This window comes from Muscardinus avellanarius, assembly GCF_963383645.1.
Source record: "Muscardinus avellanarius genome assembly, chromosome: 10".
NCBI lineage: Eukaryota > Metazoa > Chordata > Mammalia > Rodentia > Gliridae > Muscardinus > Muscardinus avellanarius.
The window spans coordinates 13,219,172-13,246,770 of NC_137796.1; the positions used below are offsets into that span (position 1 = coordinate 13,219,172).

The 27,599-nt window shown below is 43.9% G+C and overlaps 1 protein-coding gene across 1 annotated transcript in view; it reads right to left on the reverse strand.

The window, feature by feature from the left end:
* Positions 1-27,599, reverse strand: part of HYDIN (HYDIN axonemal central pair apparatus protein) — a gene marked incomplete at both ends in the record, with an annotated part of 366,181 nt that overhangs the window by 108,631 nt on the left and 229,951 nt on the right. The window contains 11 exons of the mRNA XM_080704134.1: positions 1,301-1,515; positions 6,496-6,669; positions 12,670-12,843; positions 14,436-14,615; positions 15,794-15,962; positions 20,830-21,069; positions 24,259-24,408; positions 25,151-25,342; positions 25,490-25,617; positions 25,842-25,978; positions 26,392-26,525. Of these exons, the coding sequence (XP_080560260.1) occupies positions 1,301-1,515; positions 6,496-6,669; positions 12,670-12,843; positions 14,436-14,615; positions 15,794-15,962; positions 20,830-21,069; positions 24,259-24,408; positions 25,151-25,342; positions 25,490-25,617; positions 25,842-25,978; positions 26,392-26,525 (1,893 nt within the window). The remainder of the gene's footprint in view (positions 1-1,300; positions 1,516-6,495; positions 6,670-12,669; positions 12,844-14,435; positions 14,616-15,793; positions 15,963-20,829; positions 21,070-24,258; positions 24,409-25,150; positions 25,343-25,489; positions 25,618-25,841; positions 25,979-26,391; positions 26,526-27,599) is intronic.

Here is a 27,599-nt window from a genome sequence, read left to right on the forward strand (position 1 = left end):
AGCACCTCCTCCCCCACTGCCCCTCAGCAGTCTGACAGTAGTAAGATGCACTTAACCCTTACTGATTCACCTCCACTTCATATCCGCTCCTTACTTCTCTACCAAGGCTGAGCTCTTTGTGCTAATGTCACCCTCAATTTCCTTAACACCACCGCCCCTGCAAAGATGACAACGTCTCTCTCTGCCTCTGAAGGAGGGCTGCTGAGGGCCACTGAGAAAAAGCTAACAACTCTGAAGCGATGGTTTCCAGGCTTGGTTGGCCCATCACTATTCTCAGCAATTTTTTTCTTTGCAATGAATTTCTGGCTATGCTCACCGCAGTGGAGATGTTGGTGCTCTACCATCCCCGCCAGCATGTGCCGCCACCTCAACCTCCTTCCTGCTATGTGCAAAGACCCCACCTCTTGCGCATACCACAAATCAACAAGGTCTTCTCCAGCCTCCTCTCTCCATCTTACTCTTCACACCCTTAGGTCTATCAGGTTTTACCTTTACTGACCTCAGAGGAAGTGACCGCTCTCATCCTTTAACTGTGCTTACCTCCTTTGTCCTGGCATCTCTTTCCCTCTTGGGTAGACTATCACCTGATACTTCTCCGGGAACTTCTTTCTTTGTAGAACTGCGTATGCCTCTACTTCTTTTCTGATAATGGACTCTCTTGACTTTGGGCTTGCCCCTCTAACAGCTACTCTCTTCCCCCCTTTCCTTCAAATTCTTAAAAGCCTACACTCACTTGACTTCACTTTTCCGCTTATGACTCATTACTCATCTCGCCCGTCTCTGACTTTAGCATCTGCTGGTTTGACAAGATTGCTAAGTCCCTCAACCTGTTGATCAAACTGTGACTTTTTTATGACTTCCCAAGACTCCTCCTGCAGCTACCACCCCACTTATATTCCTGATATTTCATCCTTAATATCCCTTTGGTACTCTGTTGAGCCATAGGGATTTGCTGTTGTGGGGCTCTAGAATGGCTGGTTTTGGGCCTCTCCTGTGGTTTGACCTAGTTGCCTTCACATCTGTCTTTGGTCACTAATCTCATCTTATTACAAACATTTGCAAGTGTGGCCACCTCTCCCACAGACTCTCACCAGTGCGGCTCTAAATCCTCACTTTGCCAACACCTGTAACATAAAAGGCACCTGCTAGACACCAGCTGGGTGAACACTCATTTCAGAAGAAGCGGCGCAGTGATAGCATCAGGCCGGCCTGGCGAGGACACCCATAGAAGCAGAGGATGCTGGATGCTGCGAAGGAGCGGGCGGGACCCTAGCCCCGTGCAGAGGGCCCTGGTGTGTACCTGTGGCGTTTCGGCCTGGTGCAGGTGATGCTGCTTCTGTGACCCAGAGCCATGGCTCTCCGCCTTGCTTTTGGGGAGCAGCAGGCTCCCACGCACGCTCTTTCCAGGCTTGAGTTCCGGGGTCACCAGAGTTATTTCTGAAGTAAGCTTGCCCAAATTCTCGGAGCTCAGTCGTGCTTGTCCTAAGACGTTTTGGCCCACAGCAGACTCCTGGGCTATTAAGAGAGGGCCAGATGTTATTAAAGGTCAACTCAGGGTAAGACAAAAGTGGCAGCGGGGATGGCACCCTGTAGTTTCCTGCCATTCTCTGAAGGAATACAAAGTCAGACCTGTATGCTGCTGACTGAGCTGGGTGGGGAGAGGAGGCCCCCCCACTGAGATTAGATGAGTCACTGGAGACCTGGTCCTGGTCCCTGGCACATCCTGCTAGCAGGTCCAGGTTGCACTGTACCCACTTTCTATCTCTGTACCCAGAGGGTCGTACTTTCTAAAACTGCTGGCACATTACAGCCCTGCCTCGGAAATCCAACACCTGACCTTTCGAAGTTTTAGATAGTGGTGAGGCCAACTAATAGTTGGTATAGGGCATCCTCTGTTCCCCTTCCCCATCTGAGCGACCCGAATAAGCTAAATAACAAGTGGAACACACGGCGTCAAGATTAATTTCTTCCTTTTACTCCCAGCAACCCTCTCAAACCTCTACCTGAGAAGCTTCCTTCCCCAATTCCAATTTTAAAAACCTATTGTAAAAACCCTTTCTGGAGTGCCTTTGACCTCTCAACACACCCCTGCCACCTCCTAGCCCCTGACTCTTCCCGTATCCCCTAACCCTCACTACACCTGTCCTGTCACATCATGTCCCCTGGGTTTCTGACTTCAAGGATGCAATCTGCACTCATGAAGAACAGGAGTGTGGTAAATGTTCTTGGCCCCAAAGATGGGGCGATGGGGCTGTGTGATGGGGTGATAGAAGCTTCCATGCCTCTCTAGCTCTTAATTAAGACTCATCGCTCTTACTGACCTTTTCAGCAAATAAGCCTCCAGAATTCCCTTGAGAGCTGAAACTATAATTAGCTCAGCTTTTTATTTTTTAATCTCCTTCCTCCTTCATTCCTCGAGGAGTTGAGTACAGGTACAAGGACCTGGTACTGCACCTGGCAGGGGACTAAGAAGCTGAAGCTCCCATCAGAGTATGTGCACCCAAGTCCTGTTCCAATAGCAGAGCTGGCTTGTCCAACCTTTTATGGTCTGCATACAAAATGTCCCCTGAAAAAGCTTGTATGCTAGGTATACAAAAATATTTAAAGGTGAAATAGTTGAATCAGGGCTCTAATCTCTTCTGTAGATAAATCCATTGATGGATTAGTGATTGGAATGGATTTACTGGCTGGGAACAATAGGCAGGGGGAGCAAGGCTGGAGAATAAAGGCCCAGGGTGTTGCCTTGGGGACTATGTCACTGGTCCCTCCCTCCTCCTTTCTCTCTCTCTCCTTTCAGCTGTCATGAGTTGAGCAGCTTTCCTCTGCCTTGTCCTGTGGCTGCCATGATGTTGTTGCCTTGAAGCCAGCCAACTATGGACTAAATCTTTGAAACCATGACCCACATGAACCTTCTTTCCTCTTCTAAGTTGTTTTTGTCGGGTATTTGGTCACAGCAACAAAAAAGCTGACTAAAGCACATGTGCGCCCATGTTCCATCAGCCCCGATCCCTCCGGCTCTGCCTGCCTCCTCCAGAAACACTCTCACCAGAGATCTTGCTTGGTGGAGACTGCCCAGCCTCCAACTGCTGGCACCTGCTCACTTCACCGTGGTTCCTGCTGCCTTTCACTGACTCCTGTGCAATCTCTTCTATAGTCTTTATAAGCCTTTCTCTGTCCACAGTGTCCTCCCACTCCTAAAAAGCACTTCTAGATATAAATCTAAGAAAAGTTCTCTTTGACTCTGTATTTCATTCAATGCACCATCATTTCACTTTTGCTGCTCAATTTCTCAAAATGGTGGCCTAGACCAGCTGCATCCAACAGACATATGATATGAGCCACATATATATGTAATTAAACAATTTCTAGGAGGCAGAGATAGGAGGGTTGCAGGTTGGAGGACAGCCTTGGCAAGTAGTGAGATTCTCAGCAACCTAGTAAATCAACCCATGTGGGGAGCCATTAAGGTTTTCCCCTAAAAGAATACTTATGACTGTCCTTTGACCAGAGCCAATAAGGTTTGGGGTCATGGAAAGTTCAAGGTCTGAGAGAAGCTCAGGTGGAATTGATTAACTTGACCGTTACGCGCACAGGTGGTGACAGCACGAGGGTTGATTGACTTGACCGTTACGCGCACAGGTGGTGATGGCACAAGGGTTGATTGGTTTGACCATTACATGCACAGGTGGTGATGGCACAAGGGTTGATTGACCTGGAACTGTATAAATAGGATGAGAGTGATAAACCTGGTATCGGTCAGTAGTAATATTGACCCGGGAGTATACTGGCGATCCTTCCATGATAGAATTAAATATTCTTTGAATCAAATTCTTAGAATTGAATTCTTTTCATCCTCACACCTCTCTTTGGAACCTGTACTTTTGCCGGCTGGCTCCGGCAAACCCGTTTCTAAATAAAAAATAAAAAGGGCCAGGAGTGTAGCTTGGAGGTAGAATGTTCCTAGGTTCAGTCTCTAATCTGTCCGTCTGTCTGTTTGTCTGTCTCTCTCTCTCTCTCTCTCACACACACACACACACACACACACGCACACACACTCTATTATTATTATTATTATTATTATTATTATTATTATTATTATTATTATTATTTACAGTACTGGGGATGGAATCAGGGGCTTTTTACCTCCAGGCTATACTCCCAGACCTATTTTCTATTTTATTTGGAAACAGGGTCTCACTAAGTTGCTGAAAGCCTCACTAAGTAGCTGAGGCTGGCTTCGAACCTGTGCGATCCTCCTGTCTCAGCCTCCCAAGTGCGGGGATGACAAGCGTGCGCCATCACACCCGGCTCTAGTAGCATTAATTTTAATGGTATGTTTCATTTAACCCAATATAGGGAAATGGGACCCTTTCAATGGGTAAATGATGTATAAGAACTCTGCGTTATTTTACGGTCTCCGAGTCAGTCACACCACATCTTTAGAGTTCCGGCGTGTGCCGTAGGCCTACACTGTGCCTCTGTTTATCCACTCTCCGGTGCTCAGTAGTTCTTGTGGCTGGTGGCTTCTGTGTGTCACAGGCGTGTTTGCCCTTAGCCACTTCTTTATAGCCTGTTGACTCCACAGCAGCATTGAATGCAGGTTGGGGCCTGCGCCCTCCCCTGAAGGCACTGTAAGAGCTAGTGATGCTCAACTCTGGGCTCATTCTGCTGGAGCTTTTAGCTGGCTCCAATTCTGTTCACTTATTAATTCAATGCCTTTTTTACATCTTAGTTATGTGTCAACTATATGCCTGGATCTGCTCCCAGTGCAGGAGATACAGTAGTGAGGAAAATTAACACAAATTCCTGTCCCCAGAGGCTGGCATTTTGGGGGTAGTGAGGATAGACTATAGAATAAGTAAAATGAATAATGAGTCACTAGAGACAGGGCTGTGAGAACAGTAAAGGGGGAAGACGTGGAAGCCCTCCTGCTCTTCCCCTTTCCTTCGGCCTTGGCCTACATCCTTGTCCTTTATTTCCCGGGTATTGCACACTCCAGAGCTGCCTACGTTTGGGACCCTCACTCTGCCATCTCAGCCTCCCACGGCTTTTCCAACACCACCTCCTAAAATGTAAACCTTCCCCAAGGTTCTTCCCCTCTCATCCTGGGCCTCTGGGCCGATTTCATCTATTAGCTGCCTTTCTCACCTTGCTCAGGCAGACTCCCCCATCCCAGCCATTAGCTTGATGATACTATCACAGATCAGGCATCTAAATTCACCATTTGGCCCTGGACATTAATTAACACAGCCCCCCACCCCGGGTCACTATGACGTGTATTGTATTTCACAGGAAAGGAAACAAAAATGTTAAAAGAACTAGAACCATGACATAGCTAGCGGTTCTCACTCAAGAGCGATTTATCTTCCCAGCAGAGTACCTTCTATTTCCATTGGCATCCCAAGCAGAAGTATTGAGGAGAAGAGACCCTTAAAAGCCCCAGCCAGGTTACCAGCAAGCAGGTGTGGCAGCCCCATTAGGAACTGTGTCATGCTGTTATGACTCTTGAGATAAACAGGACCCAGCTCTGAGCAGGTACTTTGATTCCTATTCAATATATTTTCCCATCGAGCTGCTGCTTTCCTGCCTTGTACATCCTCAGGTGACCCGATGCAGCCAGGACCTTTGACTTTTGGTGGGAAGGCCACACCAGGCTTCACTATGATGGGACTCAAACACTCAGTTCATTTCCTCTCCAGCTAGCTTTCTCTTCCTCCTGCGTTCATCATCTTGGTAAATGACATCACTCTCCCAGTGTCTGTGGCTAGAGATCTCGGCGTAACTATTGACACTATCTTCCCAGTATATGGATTCTCCATCAGGTCAGCTGCCCAGACCTAACCCTTGCTGGCTTCATAGTGCTCTCTTAATAAGACTTTATGAGAGCTACTTTTCTATTATAATTTTCCGATAGCTGGGAGACTATAGCATGAAAACTGCCCTATTTCCTTCAAAGCAATCCAAATTCCTACTCAAAGTCAACTGCAATTGGTCTCAACCTGCCTCCTACCCGTGATTGATTACTGACTCCTCTGTTTTCTTGGTCTGGAATGTCCTCGTCCCTATTTTTGCCTATTAATATTCTCTTGCTCCTCCAAAGCCCATTTCCACAAAAACATCCTCAAATTGTCCTTGTTGGAATGCACTTACCCTGTGCTTGTTCTTATAGAAGCTGGAACTTCTGTTGCAACATTATTTCCTTTGTGCTAAACGAGCTCATGTTTTCTCCCCTTCCCATCTACCCAGGAGAGGTGTGGGCTGGGGCTCACCTGACCTTTTCCCTGTAGTGCCCAGACACACCTGTGTTGAGCAGGCCAGGAGACCCCTGCTTGATTGGCAAAGAGATTGTTTGGGCTAAAATGGAGGCATGGTTTGAGACAGCCTTCAACCAGTCATGGGAGGAAAGCTCAGTTGGGGTGGAGCGTAGAGAAGACAGGTCTTACCAGTAGGGGTGCCGGCCACTTGACCACAAGAAGCCAGGGAGATGGGTCTTACCAGAGTCCTCTCCTTCCTTCATGGGCTGCTCTATGGCCGCCCGGAGGCAGAGCTCGCGGGCCCGGATGCCTGGGATGTTGCTGCCATCACATATGGCTTCTAGGACAACGGCGTCGATGCTCAAGCAGGCCGCGTTGTAGTACTTGGCCAAGCTGACAGCGTTGGCTGTCTTTCCTGTGAAAAAGGCCAGGCATTGGATTTCATGGGTCTCATTTGCTCAGGTGTCCTAGACACAAGTCTCTAGAACAGAGGCCCCTCTGTAAAATGATCTGAGTGTTCTGTCTCTGGTCTTCCAAGTGGCCAGAAATGTCTGCAGCACAAAGAAAGGAAGATTGGAGCCAGGAGTCAGGGAGCCGGCCCTAATCCTAGCACTAATCCCAGTGTGCGCAGCAGCCCATCTCCCCTCTGGGTTTTAATACAGGTTCTCAGCCATAAAGGAACAAAATTAGACTATTTGCAGGAAAATGGATGCAACTTGAGAATATTATGTTGAGTCCCATAAAATAAATGTATGTTCTCTCTCATATGTGGATGCTAGAGAGATATTTGGCAGTATGGGCACATCAGATAGATGAGCAGAGACTCCAGAGCAGTGACTAAGGATGATCGGGGAAGGGTGAGGGAAAAATCATAAAGAGTACAGTAGTAGAAATAATGCAAAAGTAGAAATAATTTTGTGTACAGCCAGCTGTGGTGGCGCACGCTTGTAATCCCCGCGCTTGGGAGGTGGACACAGGAGGATCACGCAGGTTCGAAGCCAGCCACGCTGGTGTAAGAGACCCTGTTTCCAAATAAAAATATAAAATAGGTCTGGGAGTGTAGACCGAAGTAGAAGGGCTTCCAGGAACCCCAGTACCACCAAAAGCAAAACAAAAAACAAAACAAAAAAACAAACAAAAAAAGAAATAATTTTGTGTACACAAAATTGCTAGTTCTAATCTCAAAGACTTGAGGGGTGAGGATAGGGTGGGGGAGACTTGGTAGAGAGAGTAACAAGAGTTATGGTAATATATTTTTCCAACATTAGGTACTCCATTATGATGTAAAATTACAATACAACAAATTAAAAAAAGCATTTCAAGGGCTTCCGAGGCCAGGATAACAACCTGCTAAAGGGCTAGACCGGTGCTGGGGTCAGCAAGGCCGGCATCGGAGCCTGCCGTGAGGCGAGGCCAGCATCGGAGCCTGCCGTGAGACATGGCCAGTGCTGGGGCCTCCTAACCTGAGAACGGAACCTGCTGAGGGGTTAGACTGGTGCAGGGGCCAATGGCCAGCATCGGAGCCTGGTGTGAGGCAAGTTTACTCCTGCGGCCTCCAAGGCCGGGACCAAAGCCAGCTTAGGGGTTAGACCGGTGCAGGGGCCAGCGAGACCAGAACTGGGGCCTCCCATGAGGCAAGGCCGCTGCTTGAGCCAGCGAGGTCTGGATCAGTCCACTGAGTAGCCAGACCACTACTGGGACCATCAAGAGTGGGATCGGTACTTGCAACGCAGCATGCACAGAGAAATATCGCAGAAAATATAAATCAGACACTTCTCTTAATCAGCAATAACTAGGAGGAAAAGGGCAACAGGAAGAGGTTGAGCTATAGAAAGGGCCCTATAGTGAAGCAACTAATGTGACCAATCAGAGGGTATGTAATACTGGAGGACGGAGCCTCTTTAAAACGCAGGAGGTACATAAACAAATGTATCAAAGTAAATCACCAAAGAAGCGTGCGATGGAGGGAGGGGGAGGGAATGGGATGGGGGCTGGAGGAGGGCTAATTGGATGATGTGTGCTTGTATATCCTCTCAAGTCTTGTACTCCAATGTGATTGATATATGACTACAATGCACCAATTTAAAAAATAAATTAATAAAAAAAATCAACTCAAAAAAAATAAAAAAAAATAAATTTAGAGCAATGAAAAAAAAAAGCATTTCAAGAAATAAAATACAGATTCTCTTAGGTGGTATTTAAAATGCCTTCTTGCTCTTACGGTATTTGATTCTAAACACCAGATTTTTTTTGTTTGTTTGTTTCAAGAATAGTGTTAGGCGTGGTGGTGCACGCCCTTAATCCCAGTACCCAGAGGGCAGAGACAGGAGGATTTCAGGTTCCAAGCAGCCCCAACAATTCAGTGAGACCCTATTTCAAAATTCAAAATAAAACAGAACTCGGGGTGTAGCTCAAAGGTAGAATAACCCTGGGTTCAATCCCCAGTACAAAATAAATGAATAATCTATGTTGATTTTGTTTTTCTCATTTCAAAGCTCTTTAATTACAAAGAAAGGAATTACAGAAATAACAGAAAAGAACAAAGAAAAAAAATTCATAATCCACAGAGCAATGAGAAAAAGTCCCATAATCTACTCATCTGGTGACATTACAGTAATTCCATGGCACATGATTTGCATGTGCCATTCTGTTTAACAATTTTATCATTGGTGCATTGTAGTCATACATCTTAATGGAGTGCAGAAGGACAGAGGCGCAGACGCGCACATAGCTCATTTGCATGTCATTCTAGAAGCTAGAAAAGACAAGGAGATGGATTGTCACCCGGAGTTTCTAGGAGGAAAGCAGCCCTGCTGCCCCATCTTAGACTTCTACCCAATGGACTGTAAACGTGTAACTCTGTGTTGCTTTGAACCACTAGGTTTGTGATCATTTGTTATAGAAGCAGTTGCAAACTAATACAAATGACAAATGATGGCTATGGAATTTTTCTCTCATATAAAATGATACCTTGTGGATTTTTTCTATTTATTCAACATAGCCATAAGACAGTTTTTTTTAAATAAAAAACTTGTGGTAAAATGCACATAACATAAAACTTACCATTTTAACCATTTTAAGGACACAGTGTTGCCATTAAGTGCATCTGCTCCTGTACCACCATTGCCACCACCCATCTCCAGCCCCTTTCATGTTGCCAAACTGAAACTCTGGTCCATTAGCCCCAATGCTCCGTCCCCCTCCTCAGCCCGGCCATCCCCTGTGCCCCTTCCTAATTCTCTGGATTTGAATATTCTTGGGACTTCATGGAAATGGAATCGTGTGATGTTTTTCGATTTGCATCTGGCTTATTTCGCTCAGCATTAGGTTTTCAAGGTTCCTCCACATTGTATCAGGCATCAGAATTTCATTCCTTTCTAAGGCTGAATAACATACCATTTTCCATATTTTGTTTACCTGTGTATCTAACAAAGGCCGTTTGGACCGTTTCTATCTTTTGGCTATAGTGAATAATGCTGCTATGAATATGGGTATAAAAGATACTGTTTTTAGTGGCAAGATAATTCACAACATGAACGTCCTATGGCTTAATTAAGCAGTGCCCAATTATGAATGTTTCCATTCGCTTCCAATTTTATATTAAGGTAAATAGTGCTGCTGTGAACATTTGTTAAGCAAGTTAATTTTCATTTTCATAATAAAGTTAACCTAATTATTATTTTCCTAAGAAATGTTTAGAAGTAACAATGTCAAAGTGTTTTTATCCATATTATTTCCTTTATTTTCAAATAATTGAATATCAGTTTTTCTCTAATTTTTAAAAATTATGAAGACTAGCCAGGCGTGGTGGCGCACGCTTGTAATCCCCACGCTTGGGAGGCTGAGACAGGAGGATCGCGCAGTTTCGAAGCCAGCCGCGCTGGCTTAAGAGACCCGGTTTCCAAAAATAAAAAGGTATAAAATAGATCTGGGAGTGTAGCCAGAGGTAGAAGGGCTTCCAGGAACCCCAGTATCACCCCCCCAAAATTATTAAGACTAGATACTCAAATAATTCAGAGATGTAACAACTTAAATTATCTTTCCTCCTCTTCTTAAACTTATATCTCTCAGACTAGCAATTCAACAATTTGGGTATAATCCTTATGATGTAAATTACAAGCAAAATAATTTTTATTGCTTTCAAAAACTGCATTTACTAACCTATTAAAATTTAAAGATACAGATACCCTTTAATTTCAATTCTATTTCCACTAAAAAATAAAAAGGACATTTTTATTGAGAAACGGATTGTTCATAGTGGCACAATATTCAAAACAAGCTGAGTTTCTAACATTAAGGGAAAGGGCCAAATAAATAATAGCATATTCATATTATAGAATTGATACGTAATGGGTATTAAAATAATGCCCTTGTATCAGAGTCACCATTCACTCAAAAAAGGGGTAAAATCCTCAGGGCTGAAAGATCTGAGACTGTGGAATTTTTCTGCTTGAAGTTAGTCTTTCTGTGACTAGCTAATCTCATTTAGCACAATATCCTCTACTGTCACTCATTTTCCTTAAAATCTAAGTTTGTTTTTCTTTGCGACTCAGTAAAATCCCACTGTGTGTCTGTACCTTCCTTTTTTAACCCAATAGGCTTTTTTTGACAGACACTTGGGGTGATTCTGTGGCTTGGCCTTTGCACATTGTGTCACTGTAAACGTGGACGTGCAAGTATCACTGTAATAGTCTAACTTCGATTCCTCTGGAAGGAGCCCCAGGAGCGGTACAGCTGGGCCGCACGGTGGCTCCTTTACCAGTCTTCCGAGGGAATTCCATACTGATTTCCATGGTGGTGTTACTAATTTGCGGTCTCACCAACAGTGCGTTAAGCGTTCCTATTTCCCCACTTTCTTACCAGAATTTATTATTGTTTGTACTCTTGATGATTGCCTTTCTGACTGAAGTTAGATGAAATCTCAGTGTAGTTTTTTTTTAAGTAATCAAAATTTTATTTTTAAATTTTTTTAATTTTTTAATTTTTAATTTTTTAAATTTTTCTTTCTTTTAACAATTTTTTATTGAACATAAATATAGTTTAAATGTATACTATTTATGTTCAGTGTAGTTTTGATGTGTGTGTCCTTGACTGCTAATGATGTTAGATATTTTTAATATATTTCTGGGCCATTTATATTTATTCTTTTGAAAAGCATCTATTCTTTTCTTTTTTGGTACTGGGGATCCAACCCAGGGCATTCTACTTCCAAACTACAACTCTAACCCTTTTTATTTTGAAATATGGTCTTGCTAAGTTGTAGAGGCTGGCCTCAAACCTACAGCCCTTCAGTCTCAGACTCCCAAGTACTGAGATTACAGGTGAATGCCACCGTAACCAGGTGCAGCGTCTTTTCTTTTCTTTTCTGTTCTGTTCTTTTCTTTTTTTGGTGTTACTGGGGTTCCTGGAAACCCTTCTCTGGGCTACACTCCCAGAGTTATTTTTATATTTTTATTTGGAAACAGGGTCTCTTAAGCCAGCGTGGCTGGCTTCGAACCTGCGCGATCCTCCTGCCTCCACCTCCCAAGCGCGGGAATTACAAGTGTGCGCCACCACGCCCAGCGCAGGTGCAGTGTTTTTTCAAGCAAGGAATCAAATTCCAGACATAGTTATAATTATGGATGATAATACTCATTATAATAATAATAATACTCCTTATTACTCATTTTTGAGTATTTATGATGTGTCAAATACCGAGATAAACATTCCATACAAATGTTCTCGTTAATTTCCACAACCATCCATAAGAGATACTGTTAGCTGGGCGTGGTGGCGCACACTTGTAATCCCAGCATTTGGGAGGCTGGGACAGAAGGATTGTGGTTTGTAGACAGCCTTAGCTATTTAGTGAGGCTCTTTGCAACTCAGTGAGACCCTGTTTCAAAAATAAAGAATAAATAGGGCTGGGGGTGTATCTCGGAGGTAGAATGCCCCAGGTTTCATCCCCAGTACTGCAGAGAGAGAGAGGAGAGAGAGAGAGAGAGAGAGAGAGAGAGAGAGAGAGAGAGAGAGGGAGGGAGGTAGGTTAGGGAGGGAGGGAGGGAGGGAGGGAGGGAGGGAGGGAGGGAGGGAGAGAGAGAGAGAGAGAGAGAGAGAGAGAGAGAGAGAGAGAGAGAGAGAGAGAGAGAGAGAGAGACCGTTATTACCATTTTATAGATAAGGACGCTGAGCCCAGAGAACATCAGTAACTTGCTCAGAGGCACACAGTTACAAATGGCAGTGCTAGGACCTGACAAGCGCTGGTTGGCTATGGGTTATATGCTCATTAAGACTTTGCTATGCTGATCTTCAAATGAAATTGTTAGAACCTGCCCTGACCACATGCCGACATTACCACTGTGGACGCCACACAGTTTACGAAAGGGATAGAGCATCCTTGGTCTTAACCTCGTTACCCCTTGGAGTTGTAACATACCGGACAAGGGGGTCCCGTGGATGATAATGGCGATGCCTTTCCGGTTCTTGGCCAGGCGACCTTCTGCGGAAATGTCAATGCCCAGGTGGCGAGCGATCGCCTTGTTCACCGGGTTATTTTCCACCTCTCCAACTTCTTCTGCAGAGTGGCTGTCAATGCTCTGAATCTTGTCAGCTGCAAAGGAAAAATATTGATGTGTATGTGCCCATGTGCAAATGGGAAAGAATTATTCTTTAAAAACATGGTTGTATTTATTTATTTTATTATTATTTATGATTATTATTTTTGGTGGCACTGGGGTTCCTGGAAACCCTTCTACCTCTGGCTACACTCCCAGATCTAATTTACATTTTTAAAAATTTGGAAACAGGGTCTCTTAAGCCAGCGCGGCTGGCTTCGAACCTGCGTGATCCTCCTGTCTTTGCCTCCCAAGTGTGGGGATTACAAGCGTGCGCCACCACGCCCGGCTAAACATGGCTGTATTTAAATGGCAAATGTCCCTGCCAGGAGTATATGAGAATACCTTTTCTGGCTAATAATATGTCCATACCTATTAAAATTTAAAGATACAGATACCCTTTAATTTTAATTCTATTTCCACTAAAAAATAAAAAGGACATTTTTATTGAGAAAAGGATTGTTCATAGTGGCATAATATTCAAAACAAGATTGAGTTTCTAACATTAAGGGAAAGAGCCAAATAAATAATAGCATATTCATATTATAGAATTGATACATAATGGGTATTAAAATAATGCCTTTGTATCAGAGTCTGGTAAGCTGATGCCTATGGGACAAAGTTGTCTTGCTCCTTATTTTTATAAATAAAGTTTTATTAGTACATAGCCATGGCTCTCTGATTATGTGTTGTCTTTGTCTGGTTTCATGGTACAAAGGCAGAGCCCAACCCTAAATATTACTGTCTGGCTTTTTACAGGAAAAGCTTGCCAAACCCTGATGTGTGTGTGTGTGTGTGTGTGTGTGTGTGCGTGCGTGCATGCGTGCGTGCGTGTGTGTGTGCGCGTGTGTGTGTGTGCGTGTGTGTGTGTGTGTGTGTCTGCCATGGGAAGCCAGAAGCCACTTGGGGCAGGTCAGCAGAGTATGGTTGTCTAAATCATGGCATGGAGCCAGGAATTTCTGTCTTTATCTTAGTTTTACAACCCTGCACTCTACTTTGATTTATTCACCCAGCAAATTTGGCTAGGGCTAAGAATGACAACTCTTTAAAGATGATCTGATCAGCTGGGTGCAGTGGTGCACACTTGTAATCCCTGTGCTTGGGAGGCGGAGACAGGAGGATCACACAGGTTGGAAGCCAGCCTCAGCTTCTATGTCTTGGGGAAAACAAATGCCAGAAAATGGGTCCCCAGTGGTCAAGAGGAAGGTTCCCGTGTGGTCCAATCGGAGGGACTCTGGGAAGAATGATCTTCATTCCCAAGAATGTCTCTCTCTAGGGGCCTCCCAGTCGCCTGGCATTTTGGCATTAAAGACTTAGGTCTTCAAATTCATACTCTGTCTAGTTAAAATGCAAACGACTGTGGCAACAGGAACATCTCCTGAGGCTTTAGCAGATTCCCATGCTTGTGGCCCGGCATAAAAGGGTCGATGAGGGCTCCTGCGGAGGAGCCGTGTGGCCCAGGCAGATGTGGTGGGCGGGGAGCTGGTGCTAGGGCTCTTAGAGGGGACACTGGATGCAGGGAAGTGACAAGGTCTTCTCATTTCTGCCCAGAGGGAATTGCTCCCCAAACATTCAAATGCTCGGTTACTTTGAAACATTATTTTTTCCAGGCTTTCCTCGTCCTCATCTTCATCGGGGTTGGTTTTGGAGTCGACCAAAGGCAGGTGTCGCTCTTCCAGGTAGGACGTGACGGAGATTCCCCGGCTCAGCGAAGTCCTCTTTGTGCTGGCGGAGGTTCCCTGTTCCGACGCGGACGTATCTTCCTCTTCTGCCAGGGAGCAAAGGATGAAAGCACAGGGAAAGAGTCAGGAGGAGGCCAAGGGAGACGGGAGCCAGAAGGGAAAGACAGAGAAAGAGGAGAATCCCTCCCAGCACTGTCTACCATCTCACCCTGGACGATCCAACCCCAGCAAACGAGAACGGCGGCCAGTTGGCTGATGAGAAGTTTCTTTGCACAGAACATTTCTACATGTTAACACGGGTGTAGATACCCAAATTACACACTTGCTCAGAAAACTGGGGAAATTCAGAAGAGTCCCAAATGATAAAGCTCATCGGTAAAAATTCAGAGATACACAGAGAAACAGTGACAGGAGTCACAGCTGAATTTTCTACTACCAGTACAGGAGGGCTGCAACTGCTGTGATTTTAATTTTTTTTTTTTTTTTTTTTTTTTTTTTTTACAATTTCAGAACCACTTTGGGAATGACTTCATCCATCCTGATCTGCTTTCTTCCCTCAACTTTTCGTGTATATTTCCATGTCACTGTTAAGTATACCTGCTGTTTTCTCAGCCTAGCACCCTCCTCAGCATTCCCTCATCCAATGTCTCCATGGGCACAAGGGACTATCTCTCTGACCCAGGGAAAAACATCTTTGTTGAGAACTGTGACCTGATCCTGATGGGGCAGCCTTCTTGTGAACATTAACGAGGGGCCCTGATGCAGCTGGCCTTCCCAGGATGTGCTCAGGGAAGCAGAGAAGGATGCTCTACAGTACCAGGGCGGAGTGAGCCCCTCCCTGGGTGCCCTCCAGACCCATCAATCTTAGCTCCAGACCACCTCCACTGAGTTAAATGGGAAAATGAACCCAGCTTCATGGTGTTTAGGGACCGTGAGGGCAACCAGGCCCTCCTCTGCCCTCATGAGGTCCTCTGTGACCCTTGCAGCCCCCTGGCTTGGCAAGATACCCGGCAAGTATTCTATCTTTATGAGTTGTTTTTAAGTCTTAATATCCCACTGGACTCTAAGAGAGAACAGAATGTTGTCCAGCCCTGGCACACATCGTGTGGGAATAACGGGGCCCATTTTGCAGGGGTTAGAAAGAAGACACATGAAGCCTTCACCTGGCATGGGCGGGTGCTCTAACCATTGGTCCCACAGCCGGGCTAACTCAGAAGGACCAGTGCGGGGCTGGAGCGGAGGCTTCTGCGCACCGAGCTCTCACCGTTCTCCTGGGCCAGATTGTCCAGATACTTTGCTTTCATCTGCTCGTCCTTTGACCTCTTCATCTCCTTAAAGTACTCGTACACTTCTGGGGGCAGCTTCTCCCCCGGGGTGCGCGGGGGCAGCAGCAGGGTGTTGTAGGAGTCGTAGCCTTTCAGTTGCCGCAACATCTGTCCAAGGGGGAACAAGAGCTGCCGTGGGTCTCTCTGGAAACGTCCTCTCTGCTCTCAGATCTCGTAACACCCCTCCTCTGACCTGAGGTGAGATCTGTAGAATTGCTGCCTGGGTTTCACAGGGTGAGGCCCTCTGCAGAAGTCTAAAAGGTAGGGTTGAACCCTGGCCTATGTGGATTCCAGACCTTTATTTTGTTTCATATTTGCCTGGGTATTTTACATGTAAAAAAGAATTTTCTTCTTGCTTTGAAGATACTGCATGTTGCTTTTCTTTTTTTCCCTCCCCCCCAAAAAAAAGTACAGGAAACTATTATCCACTTTGAGTGACGGTCATCAAAAATGTAGTCATGCATTGCTTAATGATGTGGGTGCGGCAAGTGTTAGATAACTTTGTGTTACTGCTCTGTAGTGGTCTTCTACAGACTCAGATGGCTATGATGGCACTAGTGGAGAGAATCTTACAACCTCACCACAGTATAAGAAGCCATTGTTGATTGAAATGCTATTATGTGGTGTATGGGCTGTAATGCGCCGAGAACTATTCACTAAGCAAAGTTGATTTAACACAAATAGAATATATAGGGAAGCCGGGCATGGTGGCGCATGCTTGTAATCTCCATGCTTGGGAGGCGGAGACAGGAGGATCGCGCTGGTTCGATGCCAGCCTCACTGGCTTAAGAGACCCTGTTTCCAAATAAAAATATAAAATAGGTCTGGGAGTGTAGCCCGGAGAAGGGTTTCCAGGAACCCCAGTATCACACACACACAAAAAAGAATATATAGGGAAAAACAGACAAGATGGTAGTGTGTGTGTGTGTGTGTGTGTGTGTGTGTGTGTGTGTGTGTGTGTGTGTGAATATATATTAGGGCTGCTAGATAAAATCCGGATGCCCAGTTAAATTTAAATTTCAGATAATAAATACTTTCTTTTAGCCAGGTGTGGTGGTACATGCTTGTAATTCCCAGCATTTGGGAGGCAGAGACTGGAGGATTGTGGTTCGCGGACAGCCTCAGCTTTAGTGAGGCCTTTCGCAACTCAGTAAAACCCTGTTTCAAAAATAAAAAGACTAAAAATAGTGCTGAGTGTGTGGCTAGGAGGTACAATGCCCCTGGGTTCCATCTCCAGTACTGCCAAAAAAAAAACAAAAACAAAAACCAAAGACCCCAAAAATCAACAAACAAAAATTTTCTTTTAGTGCAAATATGTGCCATGCAGTATTTGGACACACTTATACTTAAAAACAGTGTTTGGTGTTTGCCTAAAATTCAAATTGAATTGAGAAACCTGTTTTCCCCTTTTAAATCTGGCAATGCTAGTGTGTATGTGTATTTATAAAACACAGGAAAATGAAGTTATAGAAAGCATGTACTTTCTCTACAACCTCATTTGTCGGTGTGAGAATTTTTGTTTTGTTGTGTAACCACCTTACTCTCAGATCACCATTTTTAGTTTTTAAAATTTTATTTATTTATTTTTGTGTTACTGGGGATAAGGCCAGGGGCCTTCTATCTCCGGGATATTCCCTAGCCCTATTTTTTCCCTTCATTTTTCATTTGGAAACGGTCTTGCTAAGTTGCTGAGAGCCTAACTAAGTTTCTGAGGCTCGTTTTGATCCTGCAATTCACCTGACTCAGCCTCCCAAGCACTGGGCGTGCACTACTATGCCCAACTAATTTTAGTTGTCTGAAAGCCCCTGAGGAAAAGTTCATCTAAAATTTACATGGAAGGGCAAGGGGGTCAAGAATAGTTCAAACACTAGTGAAGAATAAAGTTCTCTTTTTTCTTTTTTTCCCCTCCCCATGACAAATGTACAGAAAACTATTATCCACTTTGAGTGACACATTCTCCAAAAATATGGCTTAATGATAGGGCATGACAGGTCTGTTAGGTAACTTTGTCTTTGTGCTACTCCCATAAACGCAGACGGCTGTTCCTATCAGGTACCGGGACTGATTATATAGCTGTAGGAAAAGACGAGGGTGGTAGACAGGCGTGGTGACGCATGCCTGTAATCCCAGTGCTTGGGAGGCTGAGACAGGACGATCGCAGGTTTGAGACCAGCCTTAGCAACTTAGTGAGACTCTCAACAATACAGCTAGGCCTATTTCAAAACAAAAAATAAAAGGGGATACAGGTATAGCTTGGAGGTAGAACACTCTTGGGTTCAATCCCCAGTACCTGTACCCTCCTGCACACACAGTGGTACTGATGTTGGGGCAGAAAGACTAGCCAATGAGATAGAAAAACGAGGTCAGTATAGATGCATGCATTTATGGAAATTTATATAAGACAGAGGTGGCATGGAAGATCTGTGGGGAAAGGAATGGGTCAAAGACTGGTTGGTGTAGTGGTACAAAGGCCTGTCCAACTTGCATCAATTGGGGCAACTCTGAAGGGCCAGCCCAGCCCCAGAGCTCCTTGTACAACAAGGTTAAGTCTCCACTGTGATCTCAGCATAGCTTCATCTGTTCCTTTTGCCCAGTTCTGGCTTCCTGTTCTTTGCAGGTGTTGGTTCTTTGCAGTGCTTTCAATAAATCTCCCATATGTAAATCACAGAACCTAGATTGTGTTTTCTATGGAATCTGACCCAGCACAGAGGGTACTGTGCCCACATAAGTCATTAAGGATCTCATAAATAGCTAATCAAAGATTCCCTTCCAGAAGGACAGATTCTGTTTCTGAGAAAAACCTCTATCTAAATTAGGCAGGGTGTACACATTGGAAGAAAAGACAGAAGAGGCAAAGGCTGAGCCGAGAAGGGAGCAGAGGAAGCAAAACCACCTTAGCTAAGCATTTCCAAATTCTTGACCCACAGAAACTGTGAGATGACCAATGGCTCTTTTTTTAAGTTGCTGAGTTCTAGGCTAACTTGTCAGGTAGCAAAAGATAATTGATACAGCATTAGACTTAGAAATAGCAAACATATTGCCAGAGAAAAGTGGAGCAGCACATATAAGATACTCAACTAAAGAAAAAGCGAGCCACGGGTGTTATATCTAATCAAACTAATCTTTAACTGTGAGACTATAACAAAAGACCTAACATTAGTGCCATATGAGACCTGGGAAGAGAGTGGAAAGAGGGTGACACTGAAAAAGTACACGAATGAGTAATGGATACAATTTTCCAAACTGGGAAAAAGATAAATGTCTACAGACTGAAGAAACTGAGCAAGTCCCAAACTGAATAAACCAAAAGAAATACAAGCCAAGACACATCATTGTCAAACTTCTCTAAATGAAGGCAAAGAGAAATTCTTGAAGGCATTGTGAGGACTGAAATGACAAACCAAATAGCACGGAGAAAAATCACATTGTATTGGATTTCTCATCAGACCATGGGCGTCAGAAGGAAGTGGCATGATCTTCAAGGGCCGGAAGAACCATTGGCCTAGAATTCTATATCCAGTGAAAAAAATCCTTCAAGAATGAGGGGGGGAAATCAAGACTTTCTCAGGTAAAGAAAAACTAAAAAATTTCCACCAATAGACCTATTCTAAAAGTTTTAAGTGACTTTCTAAACGGAAAAAATATAATATAAAAGAAGAAATATCAGAATATCAAAAAGAAAGAAAAAAAGAAAGAATGAAAGAGGAGAGATGGTAAAAAGACTTCCTTTTGAGTTTTTCTAATTTACATTTGGCAGTTGAAAAAAATTTATAATGTTATTCTGGTACAAGAAAATATTTGAGACATTTTATTAAACATAAGAAGGATAAAGAAAAAGAAAAGTTTCTAATATAATTTAGATTGGTAAAATATCAACAGCAATTGGTGATGATAAGATCTATCTATCTATCTATCTATCTATCTATCTATCTAGATATATAACATGTATAACAACAGCTAACGAAGCTATATAAAAAGATACACTAAAACACTCTAGGTAAGCCGGGCGTGGTGGCGCATGCAGAGACAGGAGGATTGCGCAGGTTCAAAGCCAGCCTTGCTGGCTTAAGAGACCCTGTTTCCAAATAAAAAATATAAAAATAGGTCTGGGAATGTAGCCCAAAGGTAGAAGGGTTTCCAGGAACCCCAGTATCACCACTAAAACAAAACAAAACAAAACAAAACAAAACCACTCTAGGTAAATAAAAATGGGATTCCATAGATAGGAGAACAGATAAATGTATATAAATAAAAAATAAAACAACAAAGCAAAAAACTGGCAGACTTAAGCCTTAATATAGCACCATTTACATTAAATGTAAATGGTTTAAATACACCAACTTAAGACAGAGAATTATTTTTAAAAATGTTCTAATAACGGGATGTCTGCAATTAACTCTTAAAGTATAATGATATAAAGGCAGGTTGGTGCATAGTATTATAACACTTGAACTTGTTTTATTTATTTATTTATTTATTTATTTATTTATTTATTTATTTATTTATTTATAGTACTGGGGATTGAACCCAGGGGCATTCTACATCTGAGCTACACCCTATTTTATTCTTTGTTTTGAAACAGACTCTCACTTATTTGCAGAGGGTCTAAGTTGCCAACGTTGGCTTCAAACCTGGTATCCTGGTCTTAGCCTCCCAAGTACTGATATTATAAGCATGCACCACCATGCCTGACTAACACATGAACTTTAACCATGAATATACATTAGTTTTTCAATAGTTTGTTTAAAATGTATATTGGAATCAAGGAGAAGCAATGACGTCTGCTCAGGGCAAATGAAATAGGTCAGGAAAGGTCAACAGCAAGGTGACTGGCAAGTTGAAAGGGGAAGGGTTCAAGGGAGAAAGAGGAGACAATGGCCAAGAGGAAGTTATTCCATGCAGAGAAAGGAGTACAGGTACTTGGCAAGGGCCAGCACAGACAGGGAAACTGAATTTTGTTTTGGCCTCTGCTCACCTTCTCTTCTAAGATATACTGCTGGTCCAATTCTAAGGAGTAGAACTCTATTGGAAAGCTGCAGGGATTTCTCACTATCACCTCAGCCTCGTCTCCAGGTGCATACGGCAGCAGTGGCCCCATTTCTAGAAAGGAAGGACTAAATTCCAGGCGTGGCTCCAGACCTTGCCCCTGAGCCTGCAGTGTAAGCTTTTGAGGACTCTGGGAAATCTGGAACAACAGCGTTTGGTTGTAGAATTTCTGAAAAACATAAGGAAGAATACAACAAGCATCAGATTTCCTCCCTGGCTATATATGTCATATGTAACTGAAAACTATGAAGGGGAACAATATGTGTCCTATTTAGATGGAGAGAGAAACTTGTCTGATAAAGTGGCATAGGAGACATCTCTCAGTCTGTATTTATATGTTGGGTATCTAGCATGCTCAGCATCCAAACACTCCATCCCTTGCGCCAGGCCCTCTGAGTGTCACCCTTGCACAGAGGATGCTCAGAACTCCTTGCGGGCTTAGATGGTCAACTACCACGGTCTGCACCTCTGGCCTGAATGTCTCATTTCATGGGCCCTGCTGTCCCTGGCTGTGGATGGCATGGGAGCAGATCTCCACCAATGCCTCTCAAAAGTACTGAGTAAGCATCCCAGCGCCCTCGATTTTTGGGAGGGATGCTTCTGAAATGTGCAGTTTGTATTTTTCCTTGGCATGCCAGAGCAAAGTGATTCAGCCCATCTGATACACATGACTGTATGCAATGATACATGACTACTCACATTTTCTCAAAATGGTACCTATATCTATTTTCCACTTGGTGGTTCCTAATATGATTTCACTGGGGAGCCTATTAAGAGCATAGGTTTATAGGCCCTGGAGATTCTGTATTTTTTTTTTTTTTTGTTGCACTGTGAGTTGAACCCAGGGACTACTAGTTCACACATCTGGACCCTTTTATTTTTTTTGAAACAGGATCTTGCTAGGTTGCCAAGAATTTTACTACATTGCTGAGGCTGTCCTTAAACCTGTGATCCTGTTTCAGCCTTCTGAGTACTGGGATTCACCATGCCTAGCTAAGGGAGAACCAACCAATCATTTAATCTATTATCTATCTATCTATCTATCTATCTGTCTGTCTATATTTATTGTGGTATTTATTGTGGTATTTATTTATTGGGGATGGAATCTTTGCAAAACATTTTATTTGCTTCTTTGTTTTATATCAGAGCATTCTGAATACATGTTATAATATCTAAGAGTTACTAGTGTAGTCACCAATGATCTCTTTGTGCTACTGATGATGATGGAGATGTAGGTGTGGGCTATATTGGCTTTAGGGCTGACTAGTCCCTCCTATACTGCAAGTAAGTCCTCCCAGTTGATAGAAACATTTTATTAACTTCGACGAATTCCAATTATGAAACTGCCTGAACAAATCTATCTTTAAACAATATTTACTGATAGTTCCACCATTTGGTAATGAAAAAATAATCCCAAATCTTAAGTAAACCCCTGTAAGACTGTCTTAAGACTCTCACATATTATTAATTTTCTTCTAAGAGATCTGGGATATTTTGATGGTAGGAACCTTCTTACTGTAGATTCTTAAGCTTTTCCTCAAAGCCATTACCAGGAAAAAAGGAGTTCACCATAGGTAATCTGCAAAATTCACATTGATTTTTTTTTAAGCGATAGAACAGAGGAAAATATCTCTCGAATGTCTTATGCTTTGAATAAGTCTTTACAGTGTGTCTTCCTGAGACACTTGCTGGTTCTGTGATTTCAATATTTTGCAGAGTCCTTAGTCAAGACCCCAGAGCAACAGAGGGGGGCTTACAGAAGGGAAGAGAGAGGATAGAGACATAATGAAGGTAAGAGTTTAAGCAATGCTCTGTAACTTATGGAATTATCAATATCAGTCTCAGCAACATGTATGGGGAAGCGGGGAGTGGAGTGGGACCCGGAGGGAAATGCTCCAGGTGTCATGTGCATGTGATTTTTATCACTCTATACCCCAGGACGATATATAATTACAAGGAACCAATAAAAGTAGAAAACACAGCAGCATTGTGCTGACGGTGTTTGTAAAAGAAGCGTCTGTGAGGCTCAAGGAGACTGTCCACCAGGAAGTCCTTACTATCACGAATGCTGAGGGTAAAGAGTTAATGGCTATGAAAACATTTACCGTACAGAGGGCAGTGTGCTGTGGAATGTATTCAGTCGGTCAATCTTCAAAATGACCCTAAGAAATAGCTATTGCAGGTTGATAATAACTCATCAGAAACCTTGAGGGCCAGATGATTTCAAATTCAGCTTTTATTTTTTATTTTAATTTTTTTCAAATTCAGCTTTTCAAAAAGGTAAACATAGTGCATACACTCTGCGTTACCTAATCCCCTCAGCAGAGTCTTGGGAATGTTCTTTATAATAAAACACGTTAATATTTCTCCACTTGCTGTGTTTGACTCTGAAAACTAAGTGGGATAAATAAAGGCAAAACAGACTTAGGTCAGGTTGAGTTTTTTTTTTTTGTCATGTCAGTTTTGATATAAAATTCCCTCTTCAATTCTTGGAGTATATTGGATTTTAGAATTGCAATAAGGACTTTTTTTTTTTTTTTTTTTTGCGGGTCTGGGGATGGAACCCAGGGGCATTCTACCTCCAAGCTACAGCCCCTGCCCTATGTTTTTATTCTTTATTTTGAAACCGGGTCTCACTGAGTTAGCTGAGGCCTAAGTAGCTGAGGCTGTCTGCGAACCGCGATCCTCCGGTCTCAGCCTCTTGAATGTTGGGATTACAAGCGTGCTCCACCATGCCCGGCTAGGAATTTTTGATATATAAAATTATTACTTTTGATTTTTATCTATGAGCAAACTGAGGCTTAGTGAATGTAAGTAATTCACTCAAAGACACACAGCCTGTAAGGCCAGAGTCAGAAGGCCGCTAACCCAAGCCAGCTGTTAAAAGGTGATGTGTTAAATCTGCTGATTCTAGAATACCAGGCCACAAAATCTATGTGAACCAGAAGCACTTGAGATGCTCTCTTCAGAATAGCGAGGCATAGGTCCCTCAAAGCTTCTGAGATTCAAGAAAGCATGAACTTTGAATGAAGTTTATAGAGGTCCAGAGAACCAGGCATGGTGGCACACACCTGTAATCTCAGGACTTGGGAGGCTGAGACAGGTTCAAAGCCAGCCTTAAAACAAGCAAGGCCCTTAACAACATAGCGAGACCTTGTTTCAAAATAAAAATATAAAATAGTGCTGGGGCAGCTCAGAAGTAGAGTGCCCTGGGGTTCAATCTCCAGGACCACAAAAAAGAAGAAAGATAGAGGGGGAGAGGGACAGAGGACGAGAGGGGGAGGGAGGGAGAGAGAGAGAGGGAGGAGAGACACCTCTTCGGATCATCTCGGTGAAGCCACATTTCTTTGAAGCTCACCTCTTTTTCTGGCATGAATTTCACTTGCACGTTAGCCCTCTCACCAGGATCCAAGACGCCACAATTGGGCTGTATCTCAAAGATCCGAGTCTTCGGCTTCATCTCGGCACGTAACTTCCGTCTTAAGTACTTTGGCAGGTGTTTCTCCAGCTGGGTTATAAATCGTAGACAATTCGACTATCTTCCATGGAAAATGGAGTCATTTCATTCTACACTCACACAAGCTACATTTCTGGTAATTTTTTTTTTTTTTTTTGCAGGTCTGGGTATGGAACCCAGGGGCATTCGACCTCCAAGCTACACCCCTGCCCTGTTTTTTTATTCTTTTTAATTAATTAATTAATTAATTAATTTGGTGGTACTGGGGTTCCTGGATGCCCTTCTACCTCTGGGCTACACTCTGACCTATTTTTATATTTTCATTTGGAAACAGGGTCTCTAAAGCCAGTGAGGCTGGCTACGAACCTGCGCGATCCTCCTGTCTCAGCCTCCCAAGCGCGGGGATTACAAGCGTGCGCCACCACGCCCGGCTATTCTTTTTATTTTGAAACTGGGTCTCACTGAGTTGTGGAGGGCCTCACTAAGTAGGCGAGGCGTCAGCAAACCGCGATCCTCCAGTCTCAGCCTCCCGAATGCTGGGATTATAAGCGTGCGCCACCGCGCCCGGCTTTCTGGTAATCTTATAGATGGTGGAAGTACGGAGTGGAAAAGACCTTTAACCTGAAAGCCTGGCTCAATAAAGCCTTGGGTGTGGGGCTAAGGGGCCATGCAAACTTTACCATGGAAAGCCTTTGAGCAGGAGATTGAAATAACTGGGGGAAAGGTCTAGAATTACAAATCTGGCTAAAATGGAGCTGGATAAAAGGGGACTAATGACTCACAACTCATTTACCTTGTTCACAGGAGTTTGGCTTTGGACAAACCATTCACAGGGAACTTGGATCTGGTTGAGAAGCTGAATAGTTTCCACCATGCACTGTCCACACTGAATTGTGGCAAAATCCACCTTCCCACAAGACAGTGTCATAGTTGGAATGGTCACCTTGGCTTGGAGACAGATGTGAACTGTTGGCCCTCCAACCACCTGGAATGGATATAAAATTGCTGTTATTATGTGGCACAGAGTTGGGGAAAGAATCACAGCTTGGACGTGGTGACTGGATCACGCCAGGGGTGATCATGAGCACCGATGGATATGTGGAGGGTCGGGCAGCCCAGTGGTGCATCTTACCTTGATGGGAAGAATGACTTCTTTGTTTCCCACAGGAAGATTAGCCCCTTGTGGGTCAAATCTCACTTCAAATGTTTCCGTTTCACAGTAAGGCAGGTTCTTTATACGATCCAGCTCTGTGCTGAAGCCTGGACCAGGACAGACACAATTTCTTTGTGAGATAGAGAAATAGCAGAGAAGAGCTGCTCTAGGTAGACCCCTACCAGGGGCAGAATGACCGCGCCAAGTGTCACCAAACGGGCCAGCAAGTCCCTGAAGAAGCACTAATACCGCTCCAGAGGACAGGCCAGCTATGTGGGTCCCCTGGTAGCAACGGCAGCATGCTGGGAAGGGGCTTCCCAGGCCTGGTTACCTGTGTCATGGAGGACACGCTTCTCTGCATGGAAGGACACTGGGAAGTGACTGGTGTTGGTGATCTTGACGATGTGACTCCGCACGTCGCCAAGGACGATGTAGCCAAAGTCCAGGATATACTCTGGCAGCTGGACTCTGAAACAGTTAGCAGGCTGTGCGTAACGGTCACTTTCACACAAAGAGTGAGAGGCTGTGAGGTTCTCTTGTGCACAACTTTGTTCTGCAGAGCGGAAAACGACTAACGGCCGCGAGAAAGGAGACTAGAAACAACATACTTCCTTCGCAAGTCCACACTTCTGCTTTGGCCAGCATCTCAGAACACAATCAGTAGAGCCCCTCGTGGACTGGAAAGGGGCCAGTCTACTAGACACAGCTGGGGTCTCCTGACTTTAAGAGGCTGGAACCCACCCGGCTGGCTTGATGCCAAGGATGGCAGATAACACAAGGCGAGCGGCTTTCATTCCTACACGATCGGCCATTATTTCAGGAGCCTCTGCTCTGCCTGCCCGGCCACGCCCCGAGTCAAACGCAACACAGAAGACACTCACTTGGCTAGCCTGCGGCAACTCCGATGGCTGAAGCAGGTGTCATCTGTGGGGTCGGGGATAACTGTCCTCTGATGCTCTAGGGCATAGCTTTGCACGATTAGCCGCTCTACTTCCATCTGGAGATGAGCACTTAACTGGAGCAAGAGAGAAGGGCAATTCAACAAGTTGTTCTAGGACCGTTGTCAATGGAAGGGATATGACCCCTAAGAGATAAAAGTCGGTTCTTGTTGGGGTTGTGTGTGAAAAACCTTAGCTACTACAATGGGTGTGGTCCTACCCAAAGCCACAGTTCATAAGCAGATATGCAGTATTTTTAGTGTATTAAAATTTTCATGGGGGTGGGTAGGGAAAGTAAAAACTGGTCCATCTATACCATGAAATACTACTCGGCAACAAAAAAGGGTGAACTAGTGCAACATTGTGGGTGGATCTCAAGAGCATTAGGTAGAATAAAGAAGCTAATCTCACAAGGTTGCACGCCTTATAAATGAATATGATTCTCTTGAAATAAGAAAATCATAGCAATGGAGAACAGATGAATGTTTGCCAGGGTCAGGGGTGTGGAGAGATGAGAGTGGGTATGAAATGAAGGGTGGAGCATGTAGGTTGAAACAGGAGGATTACGAGTTTTTGGCCAGCCTCAGCAACTTAGTTAGGCTCTCCACAACTTAGCGAGACTCTGTTTCAAAATAAAAAATAAAATAGGGCTGTGGCCGTATCTCAGAGAGCCCTACCTGGGTTCAATCCCTGGTAACATAAATAAATTAAGTGTAGCACATAAAGGCAAGCACAAACTAAAAATAAGAGACTTACTTCTACCAGTTGAAATTAAGGGAAGAAAATTCTCCCCCTTCCTCTTTTTAGAGCGTTTACTTTAGAAAAATAATTTTAAATTCTATCTCTTGGAAATGTGTGTAAAGACTGAAAAGCTAAGTAAACCCTTTGCCAGACCTTGAGATGTCTTTTTCAATGACTTTCTTGAGCACCAGGGAGTCACCTCTTTGAAATGTAATCATCAAGGAAGATGGAGTCCCTGTCTCCCAGTTTCTGTGGGCGGGCAGGACCCTAACTTTGGTGGGGCTTGGAGAAAACAAGTTTGTTTCTACTTTGGATAAGGCTACCAAAATACATCAGGTGAACCTGCTTACATAAAACAAACACTCCTTAATATAAAGACTCAGATAGACCCTAGTATAAAAATACTGGGT